At 30.6% G+C, this 15666-nt stretch overlaps 1 protein-coding gene across 1 annotated transcript in view; it reads right to left on the bottom strand.

Moving 5' to 3' along the window:
- LOC129964135 (neuropilin and tolloid-like protein 2) overlaps window positions 1-15666 on the bottom strand; it is a 441435-nt gene that overhangs the window by 77457 nt on the left and 348312 nt on the right. The window contains exon 6 of the mRNA XM_056078827.1: window positions 93-347. Within this exon, the coding sequence (XP_055934802.1) occupies window positions 93-347 (255 nt within the window). The remainder of the gene's footprint in view (window positions 1-92; window positions 348-15666) is intronic.

Consider the following 15666-nt stretch of genomic DNA (forward strand, 5'->3'; position numbering starts at 1 on the left):
ACTAAATGCATTCAATAAAAAAGAAATAATGCATCTATTATAGTAGTATCCACCACAGAACAATAGAATTACCAAAAGGAAGAGACCCTTACTTTCGATCGGGATGAATTTAAAGATAGCCTTGAACCCCTCGTACTCTATGCTGTCGTCGGATGAGAACTTGAGCCACAGGAACTGATCCTTTGAGGTGAGCATTGGTGGGAACTCGTGGCCGCAGAACTTCTTGATGAGTGGGCTGTATCCGTGGGGTCCATTCCTGATCTCCAGCCAGTCGTACTCACAGGTGGGGGACTCCTCCAGGTGGAAAACCTCACGGAAATCCAGCTGAATCACGTGGCCGTGTGGAGCTGAAAATGTTAATATAATGATTAATTGTGATTATTTTTACATGCAGGATTATTACTTCTTTAAGTGTAAGATTAACTTTAGTTGAGGGATTTATTTTCAATATGCTGTTGTTGTTGTTGTTGTCGTGTCTATGCATACAGTCCTAGTGCAAAATATTAGAGTCCTCCAAAAGCCTTGGTGACAAGATCTGCAAGTTCTGGAGCCTGATGGCTATGGAGGATTTCGATGGGGGGTGATCCAAGTTGAAAGAGGGAACCGATAATGGCCTGGCAGTCAAAAACATGATCTGGAGTTAGTTGCGAATGGGGGCAGTACTTGCAGATGGAATAGGATTTTATATTGGTTAGTGAGGTCTTCATGCTTTTGAAATTTTCAGTACGTAGCCTAGCTATTGTAGAGGAAAGGTTTCTTGGGCAGTTTAGATCGGGGATTGTTGCCTTGCTAAGATGCTGGTTGTGGATCCTTCGTCTGGCGGCAGCATTCGCATCTGCACAGGTGACTACTCGAGGTTGGTCTTAGTCGCGTGCTTCCTTTGCAAGGGCATCTGCACCTTCGTTCCCCTCAATTCCAACATGAGCTGGGATCCACTGGAGAGTGCAAGGTATATTTAGTAAATGGAGAAGGGTATTAATTTCTTAATACCCTTTCAATGTGCTTAAATTCTAAAGTGAAGAAAGAGGGTGTTGTCGCAATATAGTAAAAATAATAAAAAATTTTTTTCTCTTCCTTGATTATCTGTTAGCATATTCTCATCTTCATTCTCTTTTTGAGGCCCCTGCTCGTTGTGTTTCAAAACTCTTTTCATCTCCCTATAGGTTTCATGGTCCTTCCATGTGGAAATGAGAGTCATTTCTATTTTTCTTTTGTTTATATTTTCCTTCCAAATTGTCAGATTTAGCAGAGTCCAGATGACGTCACTTCAGTTTTCCTTTTCAAGTTCTTTCTGTTGTTTAAAGGTGTTTCATCTAATCCATCATGGTCTAGCATTACCAATATATATTCTTTACCACAATTAGGGAGAAGTGTGAACATTTTCGATGGACAAATATACCTGGAATATCTTTCTAGCAGTCAAACTATACTGCTACCAAGGAGGATTCTTTCCTGGAGCTTTCTTGTGTTTCTTTCCTGGAAGTATGTATGAGGATGTCCTTCTTTCTTGGAGGTACATGTGTGTTTCTTTCCTGCAGATATGTATAAGGATGTATTTCTTTCCTCCAGGTATGTGCGAGGATGTATTTCTTTCCTGGATATATTTAGAAGGGATGCATTTATATTTCATGGAAAGGTAACTAGAAAACCTAATCAAGGATGCTTCTATCCTGGAGCTTTATTGTGTTTCTTTCCTGGAAGTATGTATGAGGATGTCCTTCTTTTTTGAAAGTACATGTGTGTTTCTTTCCTGCAGGCATGTATGTGGATGTATTTCTTTCCTGGATATATTTAGAGGGATGCATTTGTATTTCATGGGGAGATAACTAGAAAACCTACAATAGCTAATCAGATCTCAAACTTCGACTTCTTTTGACAAGATTAACTTCAGTTCAGTCCTTGAAGTAACTTAATGGTTATTTAGAGAGGCGCTTCATTATTTTGAATCGATCGGACAACATAGAGCCATCATTGCGCGAATCAGTCAACAAGAATTTCAATAATGTTGGTTCAAATTCAACCAATGACAAGAAATCAACAACTTATCACGGGTGGTAACTCAAAACTTAAGATCCCAATTCTTATTTGATATCCTTAGTTATGCCAACCCTTAACCTTCTATACCAAGGATAAATTTCAGTTTAAAATATTTTGAATTAGTATGTTTTGAATTATTAATTAATTGAATTACCTCCTGAAATTAAAACCCGACCGCATATTTATTAAATGACATTTAGTTTATCTTGCAAAGAAAATAATTTTAACACAGGTACAGAGTGTAGTTCTTTAAAGGGAAGATATTTGATAGCTGCCAAAAACTTAGAGATAAAATGATAGGTTCTTCATAGCAGTACAGTACGTTATTTGATTACGAAGAATATGTTTTATTTTCTAAGAAACATCGTTTCTATTTGTGTCAGATAATCAGTAACTCTTTATTTCTAACTGATATAACTGACAACTATTATTATATTGACAACTGTTATACCAGAATGAATATGACTCGAATGACATAATCTTCATAAAATGAACCTTATCAAGAACGCATCGTGTCACTTGCATTAGTCGATGAATGAAATGTGAATCCAAATAAGGTGAATTACCATAATCAATTAAAGATAAATATATACCGTTTATAGATAGAGATCTTAATATATAATATTAATTGTATGAAAATAAGTTCAAGTCATCTGTAATAATTTTCATCTTTTCCTTAATGACCGAGGAATATAATGTAACCAAAAGGCTATGAATTAAAAAGAATTATAAGAACCGTCAAGAAATTAATCATAACTGATACTTGATTTTGTTATATCAAACTTATATTGCTGTTTGTTAAACATTTCTGTAGAGATGCGAAATATAAAGTGTCAACTCTATAGTGGAAGTGGAAATTTTATTTCCGTGAATCAAACGTATGTAGGTTTATACAAATATTTTCGCATTTAAAGTGTCAAGGAGTTAAGTAAATTCGAGTATTTTATGAATTTTGGGTTCAATGTTATAAATTATACTCAAGTGTGTACAGCTTAATTAGAATAATTAATGTTTAAGCTTTTTAATTTTTACTTCCTGGTGTACGTTGTTTAGAGAAAATATAATTATCGTTAGAAAAATTCGAACACGAGATTTTGACGAATCTCCACGTTTTAGACCTCCTTGAATTCGAAAAACACATTTTTGGAAAATGTCCTTCCATCTATCTGTCGTCTGTGATAAATATGATTCAAAAATGCTTTGAGCTCGACGATTGAAAATTGCTATTCGGTCTTTACGCCAAATTTCCGATTCCTATAAATTTTTAGTAAAATCTGTTCAGAGGAAGTTCGTTTTTTTAATATAACACGGTAACTACAAAGCAAGAGAGCTAGATGGATAAAATTTGGTACAGAGATTTAAAATCTATAGCGTACACACCTGTCACAGTTTGAGAGAAAACCAACAAAGGGTTGACTGTCTGTCGATACGTACTTTCAGAAATATGTTAATGCGGTAATTTAAAAACGCAATGGCCAAATCTTTGTTTCAATCGATTGAGAAAAACAATTTTGTAAACTGTTAACCGCATGCCAAGGATCAGTCGCCAAAACACTCGCCAAGGATGACACGATAGATTCAGTAAAAATGCCAAATTCATGATGAAAGTTAATAATTCGTAATTATTGTGCGCCAATGTTATGTAGTGCGTTCTACGGCATGACAGATTTATTAAAGATCATGCGAGAAAGTTTAGGGGAGACTTATTATCCTATTAGTTCTATGATGTTTTTGGTGGAAACAATTATACATCGAAATACATATTTTAGAGACGCTTCGCAATACTATAACGGAGATTTTGTACTAATCATATGCTGTAACTTAGAATATTAAATCATATTCGTTAGTTTGTAAGAGGAACTGCATATATATGTTTTCTGCTTCCGGTTTTAGTATGCAATTCCAATCTATTAAAATTTTCGTAATGTATAATTTATGATCACGAATGATAATCAAAGATGTCCAAATAAAATTTGCTATAGCACTTTATCCATATATTGATCATTAAGATTCATATCAAAGTTAATTTCTCCCACTTTGGTTCAGTGTTTAATGTAGAATTCGAGAAATATGTCCCATGCTTTAGCTTAGTTTTAAAGCTTAGTTGCTTAACCACGCATTGCTTAGAAAAGTTTTAATAGCAGAACAGATTTGATAATATATAATACTAAAAACAAAGTAATTTTCAAGCGGGCACTTTAGATGAATCTCATTCCAAAACCAGTTTGATATTTACACATGATTAAAGTTGTGATATGAGGTCGATAAGTCATAAATTATTTCATTTTTCAAAAAGTCAATGAAGTGTTTATAACTCAAACAAGCCAGAATGTTTAAGTTTTCTGACAGAGTACGCATACTTTTAACTAATAAAATATTTTCCTGATTTCCTTATAGTAAGACTTCTTTACATTGGGTTAATATTGGGATTCCAAACTAAGTTATATGTTATATTGAAGATAAATATCTCTAATTTCCTTCAACAAATATTATCAATTTTTTGTTGATACTTATCCTTTAGGCAATATTTTAACTCAGGCGGTGAAGGAAACACTCTCGAATCAAACTGAAATCCATTAAACTCAAACAAAACCGAGTGGAGTTGAGTACTCACATTATCAATTGATAATGCGTTCTACAGCTGCAGAGTCATAAATGAATATTCCTCGCTATCACATCTTCCCCAGCCATTCCTACTGAGTCTTCCCCTTCGTCTATTTGAGTTAATTAGGAGTTAATTATCACAATACACTGAGTCTAGCCACCATGTCTTTCTATTATGCATTCCAATACTAGGCGAATTCATATCGGCCAGGAATTGTTATGCAGGTTTACAAATTGGCCTGAGCGTTGTCTGACTCATTTATTCTGGCCAATATCGTAATTGACTGGCCGTCCATTTTAATGTCTCTTATCATTGTTGCTTGAAATGTGTGATTTGTTTTGAAAAGAATTCGATCCCTTCAATATTCTGTTATGATTGGGCGTTATGAATAAATGAGGGAGGGCGTTCCATTGATTATTTATGGAATTCTGTTCATATTTAGATGGTTAACGGTCATAAATTATCATTTCGCTATCAAATAAATGCATGATATTCATAGGATAGAAAAAAATTGTTAATATTTTGCACTAGTAATCTTAGAAGTAGATTTTCTGTACTAAACATGGATACTTAACAGTAATCCACATCTTTAAATGCTAATGGATTTAAACTAGATGCCAATGAAAGTATTTTAGCAAACTATTTATGAACGTACTTTCAAAACCACAACTTAATATCTGTTAATTCGACAATGGCAAGGGATAAAGTACACACAGTGAACTTTCAATGATTCCCGATATTTCCAAATTATTATAAAGATTGCTGAGTTGATACATTGTTCCTGTAGCACTTTGAAATAGGGTCCTCTCTGAAATATATGACTTTAGCCAATATTTTTATTAATTTACTATTATTTTTGGTTTAATTTTATTTGTTAGTGTCAATGTAAACAAGAAGAAAAACAAAATGCATTTTATTCATTTAATTCTTTTTTAACTTCCGGGGAAAAATGCTGATGAATTTGCGAAAAAAATATGAACTGCTTATGGAGACAATGCTGTAAACGAGAGAAAAGACCACAAAGTGGCTTCCGATTTTCAAGCGGGGAGAATTTTATATAAAAAAGCAACAATTCATCATTAGTCCATATGCAGCTGGTAACGAACCAATCAAAATTTTGATCACAAATAATATATTATCATTCATAATAAAGCAGAATGATTGAAAGTGTCTAAATCCGACACTTCGTTTTCGTACTAAATTCTGTTTCTGTCCCAAGGTAAAAATCATTAATTAATAGAATAGAATTGATTGTAAAATCTTTTTCTTCGGAGGAATATTACGTTGCTGAACTGCAAATATTGCCGTAACTTGTGATTTAATTACTTTCTGCTTTAAGCAATCACCATATCCATTCGGCAAAGCTTTCGAACATCATGTTTAAATTGGTTCTGTTTATTCCACCCAAGTTTAGTTTAGTTATATTAAAGTACAAATTTAAAGCAACATTAGGGCTATTTTCGGACGGATCTCGTAATTTTGAACCGCGGTCAGATGATGAGGACGACACTTAAACTGACACCTTCCTCTCCAAGCTTCCGCACCGCACTAGAGGGAGGACGTTTAGTTCTGACGGTTTTAACGTGCAACAGACCCCCCCCTCCCTTACACGACGTTTCTTCGATGGAATCTGGTCTCGAGCCTGAAACCCTTTGGTTCAGAAGCCGAGACCAGGCCACCGCGCCCCCCATATTCCACCCAAAGCATTGGATTGTATGTTGTTTTATAATAAAGTTTTTTCAACTTTACTTTCTTTAAGTTGTAAAAAAATGTAATAAAATCCGATTGGATTGGAATTGAAAGAAAGGAATAACTAAATTTTGGATTGTTAATTATCTAAAAAAACTCTAATAAAATAATTATAATAACTATTATTCAGAAATAAGTTTTAAGTTATTCCCACACGTATACTCATATACAAATAAGCACCAAATGTAATGTTTCCAAACCATAAGCGAAAGAAAATATTTTTTAATGCTGAAGCTAAAGACTTTAATAATGTAGTAAATTTCATCTTTATTATCCAAACTTTTAATTAAATATTGATTTAAGAAACTTCGCAAGGCTTCTTTATATCATGTAGCGAAATCGTTCTAATTAACTTTCCGTCATTACAATGTCCATGATTGTTATCGAAGGCTGTCGTCTTTTTTTATTAATTTTAAATATCAGCAAATAATTGACATACGCTCCGTTTATGTTCGCTTTGAATGGAAAATTGAAAGAATGTGTTCACTGAGTTTGTAATTCTCAGTTTAAAATTTCTGATTTCTTCTTAATGATGCTTGGAATTGTTTTAGCTTAGACTTCTTCGTAGGCATTTTAAATTTAAAAATAAATAATGAAATAATAATTATGGGAATGATTTTATTTCAGATTATCTGTCTCTGGCGACCAGTCGGTTGGCGGATAAATAATTGCTAAAATTTTCAATTAAATGTTTCATGAAACTTAGTTTTAATGACTTCCTCAGAAAAATCTTTTTAAGTTTCTAAGCTTGATAGTAATATAATTCAGATTATAAAAGTATCTTTATGCCGTTCATTGTACTGTGGAATTTCCTAATTTTCTACCATCTGCCCCAAAATTTGAACTTTAATTTGAAATGGAAATGATTAAACTTTCTTTAAAATTTTTACTGAACAAAAGTAACTACAAAATGTTTTTTCTTAAAACCAAATGCGCCTTTTAAAAACATGAATGCAAAGAAGATAATTGTTCAACATCGGTGGCTTATGTGAAAAACAAAGTATTTTTTTATAGTTTATGCATAATCTTAAAGGATTTTTTGTTACAATTTCTTTGATTAATCATAAAATTTACTTTTCAATTTTAATTTCAAAAGGATTTAGATGACGTAAATAATTACGTTTTATTTCAGCTATAAATATATTTCTAAAAAATTATTAAGTCGGCATTTCATACAATTCTTTGATCATATGAATAAATGAAATGTTCTTGACACTTCAACTTTTAAATAAAAAAAAATGTCTCAATGCTCTGCTGCCAAATCCGACAGACTTATGAAGCTTTGAATTTCCTTATTTTAGATATAATCAACAATTTTATTAATTCAGGCCAATCAGTCTTGGAGAAACAACGTTTGCTAACTAGTGCATTTTCCTCGAGGCGGTTATTGAATGGTCTAAAATCGAACATTTTTCTAAAATAGTTATGATTCAGACTCAAATCACTTTTTGTCACAAATGAGTGGAACTTTTTTTAATGAAGTCTCCAGAATATTTTATTAAAAATGGCAAAGGGCAAAGAATTTGAGCAAATATTTAAAATACCATAATTTATCAGAAAATTTATTGACTCAAATTACATAAAATATAATTCTTTATTTGATTCAGATTACATTTCCTATTAGATGCGTATACCTATTGCTAACGGTTTAGAAATAAAGTTTTGGATTCCAATTATAATAAATATCCCGTATATATTAAATCATGTTTGCCTCAAGTAACGCATAATTGTAGAGTAAATAATATATATATTTTAAAATCGTAGACAATTTTTTCTTGACATTATTTTTGAAGAAAATAACTTTTTTCATATTTATTTTTTTTGTACATGCACGCTATAAGCATAACAGTTTTCTAGGTTTAGTTTGCCGAGAAATATAACATAATCGTTTAATCTGACCCTTTGTCAGCATGATGCTAACGCAATAATAAAGGCAAATTTTTTTGTCCTCCCCTAACCTGCTCGTGTAAATTATAAATTATTATTAATAAATATAAATTATTAATTTTATTTGTTGGGGAATATGCTTAAATTGTTCTTTAAAAATTGATTAGAAATTGTAAAGCAAATTATGCTGCAATGAATCAGTAAGTAATGAATGAAGAATAATCATTGAAAAGATAATGTCTTTGAATTTTAAGACGATATAATTTTTTTTTATTGCTGTAATATTTTCGGAAATGTTGTCGAAAAAAATCCAAAATTTCGTTTAGTTTTTAATTAATTTTAATTATATCAAACATTAAAAAAATATTACTGCGCGGTACACAGTACTATCTTTCAAAGTATATATGCACCAATTTTGGCAGCTGTAGGTAAAATACGGTCTACCTATAATGTAAATACACACACACACACACACACACACACACACACACACACACACACACACACACACACACACACACACACACACACACACACACACACACACACACACACACACATATATATATATTCATCTTTATTATAATTAGAGATCTGGACAACCTATTAAAACTCGTAAATATATCTTTGGAGATTGTTCCAAAGGCTTTTGGTTGGTTATATTGAATAACATAATGACCTTTATGTTAATAAAAATAAGTTGTCAAAACTATGAACAAAACATTGGTGTTCGGAGCGACTTATAACATAATAAATACAGACAACATAAAAAAATATTAAACTAGAAAATTGAATGATAGTGATCAAGCTAGTGAAAAGCATATCTAAAATTTTTTACCAAGCAATCTTATAACTTCGAACACTAAATATCTTATATTAAATTAATTATCATACTAGTGAAGGAGCTTACTTAATAAAATTCACTTTTGAAAACAACACTTTCACAATTTTTTGGAAGTGAAAACTGAAACTCTAATTACGTAGTGTCACTAAAGCAAGATATGTATTGATGTGTTTAAAAAGTAAAACAACCATTCTGTTTTTCTGTATTCAGTAACTATTAATAAATAGTAAAATTACAGTAACAAAATTATGCATTTGTGTTACCCAATTTATTAAGACACTTTCATGAAAAAAATGTCTAATTTATTACTTGGACGAAAAGTTATTGGAAACTTTAATAATTCACGCTTTTGCCAAAATTTTTTCAAAAATAATTCTTCTGCCATAATTTATTAAAGAATCTTACTTTTCTGGATTAATTTACTGTAGAACATTTTTCAATCTTATTACAGGACAAAAATATTTTGCTTTGAGGTAAAATAAAGAGAAAGAATTTTTTTGCCTTAATTTTAATCTTATTATTTTCCTCAAATCCTTACTACTGTTTCTTTGTATTTCATTCTCTTTTTTTAATAACGAGGAATTTTTTAAAAATTTGTAATTGTTCTAGAGAGTTTGGAACTCTCTTTAATGCTATTAGTTTATATTTTGGAAGTAATTTGTTTTTTGTTTTAAAATTTTTAACTACAATGCAACACATTATTTTTTTTAATAAATAATTCAATTATCGATATTGTGAATGATTTGGTGTAAGTATATATTTTCTGTATATATTTTGTTTTTGTATTTAAAATACTTCATTTGTACGAGGATATTCTTTTAGATCTTTTAGCTTCATTGAATTTGATCGCATAACTTGAAGTTATTTAAAGAATATTTCACTTGAATTTCGTGTTATATGTAATCCTTTCAAGTCCAATAGGATGCAATTATTCAATAATGAATAAGTTTTAAATCATACAATTTGAGACACAGTTATGTTCTCAAAACATTTAGCGAGAAATCCTAATTCTATATTTTTATAAAAATTAATCAAATCTCGTTAATTTCCCGGATTTAACACGTTAGATCGCTATGTGAAGCAATTCTCTCAGATGATATTTGTTCGGTCAAATGATTCTCATATGTCCCACGTTAAATCTTTTGCTTTTGCTTATTGTCGCTCAAAAAATGTCATATTTTTGCATACAAATGCATAAAAACTGCTAAAATGTTGTCTATTGAACAAAATAAGCCAGTTGGTCTTATGTTTATGACAAGCTTTTTTTATTTTTTATTAATGCTTATTGCTATCTATTAAACGATGATGAATCGTGGAATTTGGCCTCGTATTTAGCCATGGAACACTGTAATTGATTATGCTGTTCATTCGATAGTACACCATCTATAAATTTTTGAAAAACGTTTTTTTAATTTTAATATAAGAATCCATATTTCTTTATATATATATATATATATAATGATATTTTAATATATAATTTAATCCAAATTAATTTCCTAAATTATTTTCTAATTCGGCCCATGTCGGGGTTATTCTAAAGTGTTCTCTTGTTTCCTGATCCCATTCCATTGTTGAAGCTTTGTAAAAACGATGCGCCATTAGTTCCACGTGGCAAGTGAAATGATCCCTTCGGTGCCTTTATCCCAGGTCAACACGAGTATTCAATCGACACGTGGCGGGAAATTCCATGGTATATAAGACTAGTGATCATTTGTTTCGCCCCTTTCTTACTTCTGCTTTTGTTCCGCACTGTTGCGGACGTGTTCTGTCCGCGCCTGCTTGTAAATAAATTGCCTTCCCGGGATGGATTAAAATGAATTTAAAAATGTAAAATGTCTTTTCTATTTCTTCGAAGCTTGCCTTCTGCTTTAAGAATTATTATATATATATATATATATATATATATATATATATATATATATGTTGAGCTAAAACGAGCAACAATTGTGATACGAGCAATTTCATACTATATTATTTTGCTCTTTACTGTGCTGCTAATAGAATCGAAAACACTATAATGTTCGTGTTTTGAATCAGGTATGTTTTGACAGAATTTATTTAACTGTTTCCATCTTAGAGGCAGCGCGAAACATGATTGCTTTACATTGAAAATACAGTTTTTGATAGATATATTTAAATTGATTTTATTCAATAATTATTATATCGATATTTTTTATGATTTTTGTATATAGAATGAGTCATTTATTCTCGTGAACCCAATCAGGCTAAAGAAAATCTTTGTATTGTCGTGATTAATATGTTAATGTAATACAAATTCATAACAACATAGTTTCATGAGTAATATAGGAAAAATATATAACCTGTCGGCAAGTTTTTTTGTATAATTATTTTAAATACTCTAAAGGTTTATAGTTCAAAATGTGTTCAATTTTCGAGAAAAACATCGAAAAAAAGGCCAAATATTTCAACCGACTACATGCCAGTGATAAATCGCCATATATATTGTCAAAGATCACAAATTAATTGGCTCTTTCGCATTTAAATTTGACTATGTTCGCCAACGGCGTATGATTAATACCGAGGTTCGCCAATGAATGGCACGCGGTTAATACGTAATTATCCATTTCCATAATCACATCTAACATGGTGTATGCGATTAGTAATATTCTTATTCAACGAACAATTGTAAAATATTCCGTTATTGTAGATTTGTATTCTTCTGAAATATTAAAAATTATGCATTATGTTTTATCTGATATATCCACTTATTTCAATTGGTTCACTGACAAAAAAGCGCTTGTAGCAGTCCTGCTCTTTGCGTTTTGGCGTCATATTCTGCTGCAGGAAAGATTTACTTCTGTATGAGACCTACCTTTAATGTTTGTAAATGATATTTTGCAACACTCTGTATACATTGTGTGTAATGTGAGGATTGCACATGGCTTTTGCTTGACAGATTGCAGAAACTCAATTTTATAAACAGACATAAGCATAGATTATGATAATGGTTTCTAAATTTTAAAATAATAATTGGTTAATGATTCTATTAGTAAACCCTTTCTAGGGCCGTGGGAAGTATGCTTTCCACCAAATTTATCAATCTTTGTATGAAATTATGTAGGTTGGCATAAGTTCTGACAAATTTTTTTAGAAAGACAGAAACTTAGATGCTTCAGTTCTTTATCTCACACAAAATGACTTGTCTTGATTTGTTACTTAATTATTAATTAACCAAATTAATTAATCAAATTAAATTTATCTAATAAGCTAAATGAATCCCTTTTCTTTTTTTAATTTTAAGTCTAAAAATATTTTAACGAAGTATGACTAGAAAAAAATGGCACTTTAAAGGGTTAAGTTATTATTATTCTTTTAGTTAAGTTATGATTCTATTAGTTAGTAACTATTGAATAATATTTATATGAATATCTTGAATAAAGTTTAAGAATTTAATCTACAGAGCAACAAAAAGCTTTACTTTACATTGAGCAGTAAGTGATACTTATAGCATAGTAATTATTTTCACTACAATTGTTTCAAATAATTCTTAATTATTAAGTAATTGACTCGGGGGCTTTGTCCCTGCTGGCTTTCGCTCACCAACCTTGATATTGACCTAGAATCATGCATGTCCTCAGATGAGTGGTGTTTCACGAGGGATTGAATCCCTTCCTTCAGATAACAAAAGTAAATGGAAACAAACTGTTTAAAAAAATTATGAACAAAAACGTTGAGTTCCAAATAAAAAAAGAAATATTTTAGCATTAGTTAAAATTCATCAGAAATCGCTTTATAATTTTAACTTTTACGACATTACGGCAAGAATAAAGAATTAAAAAACATTAAATTAAAAATTTTGTTAACAAATTAAATGAAAACTTTATTAAAATCGTTAAGTCTTTCTTTGCATTTTTTTCTTAATTTGATATCGATGGGCACCCCAGTACTATGTAAAAAAACAATGCAAAGGTGACATTTGTATTGCTTAAGTATTCAGACAATTACTAGCCGAGAGACGAAAAATTTAAGTTATTCGAGAAAGGTAAAGAAACTGGATAGCAATTCATTAGTGTTCCCACAAACTATCAATTCTAAAAATAGAATTAACAAATAATATTTTAAATTCATTTGCTGTTAATTTGGAGCTAATTAAAGTTTTACTTTTTCATATTACAGTCAAGTGCAATATAAATATTTCCAACGACGAAATAGTTTTTACTAAAAATTTCGAATAATACTGGCAAAACAAACCTGAAGTGTCATAGGTCAGGTGACTCGCTATCTAGCAATCACAAAAAGAAAAACACGCAATGTCTACCTATCTTTTTATATAACAGATATATTAATAAATGGTTATGGTCCTAACATTTCAAATTAAAAGAACAATCAAAAACTTTAATTAAGCAATACATATTTTAAAGGAATCTGTTAATCCCATTTAGTTCATATTTAAGTGTATTTTGCTCGACACTTAATTGTCACGTTAATAAATACATTGCATATTTATTAAACATTCAAGAAAATTCTTAATTTTAGTATACATTTTTTATTTTTATCACACAGTTAACAGCGTAAATATTTTTTGTTTAGTAACTTTTAAAAATCAATCAGATACAGCAATGCAATTATCTATCATAAAATATAAAAGTTTGTGTAACAAGATTTGCGCTCTTTTCTTCTTGTACCAGTATCTACACTTTCTCAGTTATACTTCAGTAGAAAGTTTGTTTTCTTCGCTTTTTATCTGTTTGAAAAGTTTCTTAAGCTTAGTAGCGATGAGGATTATCTCGGTGAAGCATTAAGGAAAGGCCATATTTCTGCAAAGACAGAACTCTTGTTATCTAAGGAGAGGTTTTTTTAAAATGAGATCAGAATAACATTACTTTTGGAGGATGACTTTGTTTTCATCACAGTTACTCCTTCCAAACTAATGGGGGTAAAATTCAATTCTCGACTTACCCAATAGAGGAATCTCAAAGTTTCAGACATCGTTTTTAACATATTGCTTGAAACATATTGCATGGAAAAGTTCTGTTTAGGTTGTTAAAGTTTGAGAATTCTTTCAGACACAAAATATGATGTTTTTAAGAAATGTAATTTTGGATATATATACAAATTACATTGAAGATTTGAAGCTGATATTTGTAGAATGATTACTGAAATTCTCAGATATTCTTATTTTTGACTATGAAATAATTTGCATTGTATTTCATTTGAATTTGTAAGCGATGTAAATGGCTAAATATACAAATTTATTTCGATTACCTTCATTTCCACGGAAGCAAGAATCTAAAAGAATGAATCAAAAGAGAAATTTATGTTGTTTTTTTTTTGCATAAAAAAAATGTCTGAATGATAAAAAATTGTAAATTATGTGGAAAATTTGAATTATTTGATACTTTCATTATTAAGCGTATGTATTTAGTGATTGTTCGTTCATCAAATATATTTTATAAAACACAATTGTATAAATAATTAAGAGTTGAAGAAAAGGAAAATGAAATAAATACTTTGAGTATTTACACAAAATTATCTTATAGTACAAAAAAAAAAAAAAAATTAAAGGAGATGTCAGCCTTCAATTATAAATATATTGTACTGTTAATATTCAAGTTCAATTCTTTTTTGCTTCTTTTCACTTGATTCATTTCGCTTAAATTTATTACAGTTGCAACATTCGAAAAAGCAGGTTGCAATTGTAATAAATTTACGCAAAGAATGCAATTAAGAAATATTATTCTGATAAAAATGTCCAATTTTTCAGAAAATGCAAAACCGTTAGTCAACAAAAAATTGAAAATCTAATATTTATCAAATCGTCTCATGACAATGACAAAGATGCTTACACTGATTATTCACAATCTAATAATTTTATTACATGTTGTTATATAATGAAAAAGAATTGTCACAAAGTTGTGTTTTAACCATGGGAAGTATGCTTCCCACCAAATTCATCAATCTTTGTGTGAAGTTATGTAGGTTAGCTTAAGTTCTGACAAATTTTTCAATAAAGCAGAAATTTAGTTGATTTAATTTCTTATCTCACATGAAATGGAGTATCTTGATTTGTTACTTAATGCTTAATTAACCAAATTAATTAATTAATCAAATTAAATTTATCTAATAATCTAAATGAATCACTTTTCTTAAGCCAATCTCAATCCTAAAAAATATTTTAACACACCGTGGAAGATTGTGATGAGCGAGGATAGAACCTGGGACCTTGTGGTTCGCAGTCCAGTTACATGACCGCGAAACAAAAGCAATTGCTCGGGTAGCGTAGCTCTTAACTGGCTTATAAGCTTTCACTACATACTCTCCCTCCAGTGGGTCGGAGGTTAGACGAACGATATGGCTGTTGAGTGGTGATGTATTAGTTGTTGATTCTAATGCACCTGTACCCATTTGAGTAGCGCCAAGCGTTATGGCGAGCGTGTGTGGGTGAGTGGTTGCTACGTCAAGTGAGTTTGACGACTTTGGTTTGCTGTGGATAGATGGCCCCACAACAGCTGTACGAAGTACATGGTGAAGATCACGTCCAGGTCACCAATGTGGAAGATTGTGATGAGCGAGGATAGAACCT

The sequence above is a fragment of the Argiope bruennichi genome, chromosome 3 (genome assembly GCF_947563725.1).
Source record: "Argiope bruennichi chromosome 3, qqArgBrue1.1, whole genome shotgun sequence".
Lineage (NCBI taxonomy): Eukaryota > Metazoa > Arthropoda > Arachnida > Araneae > Araneidae > Argiope > Argiope bruennichi.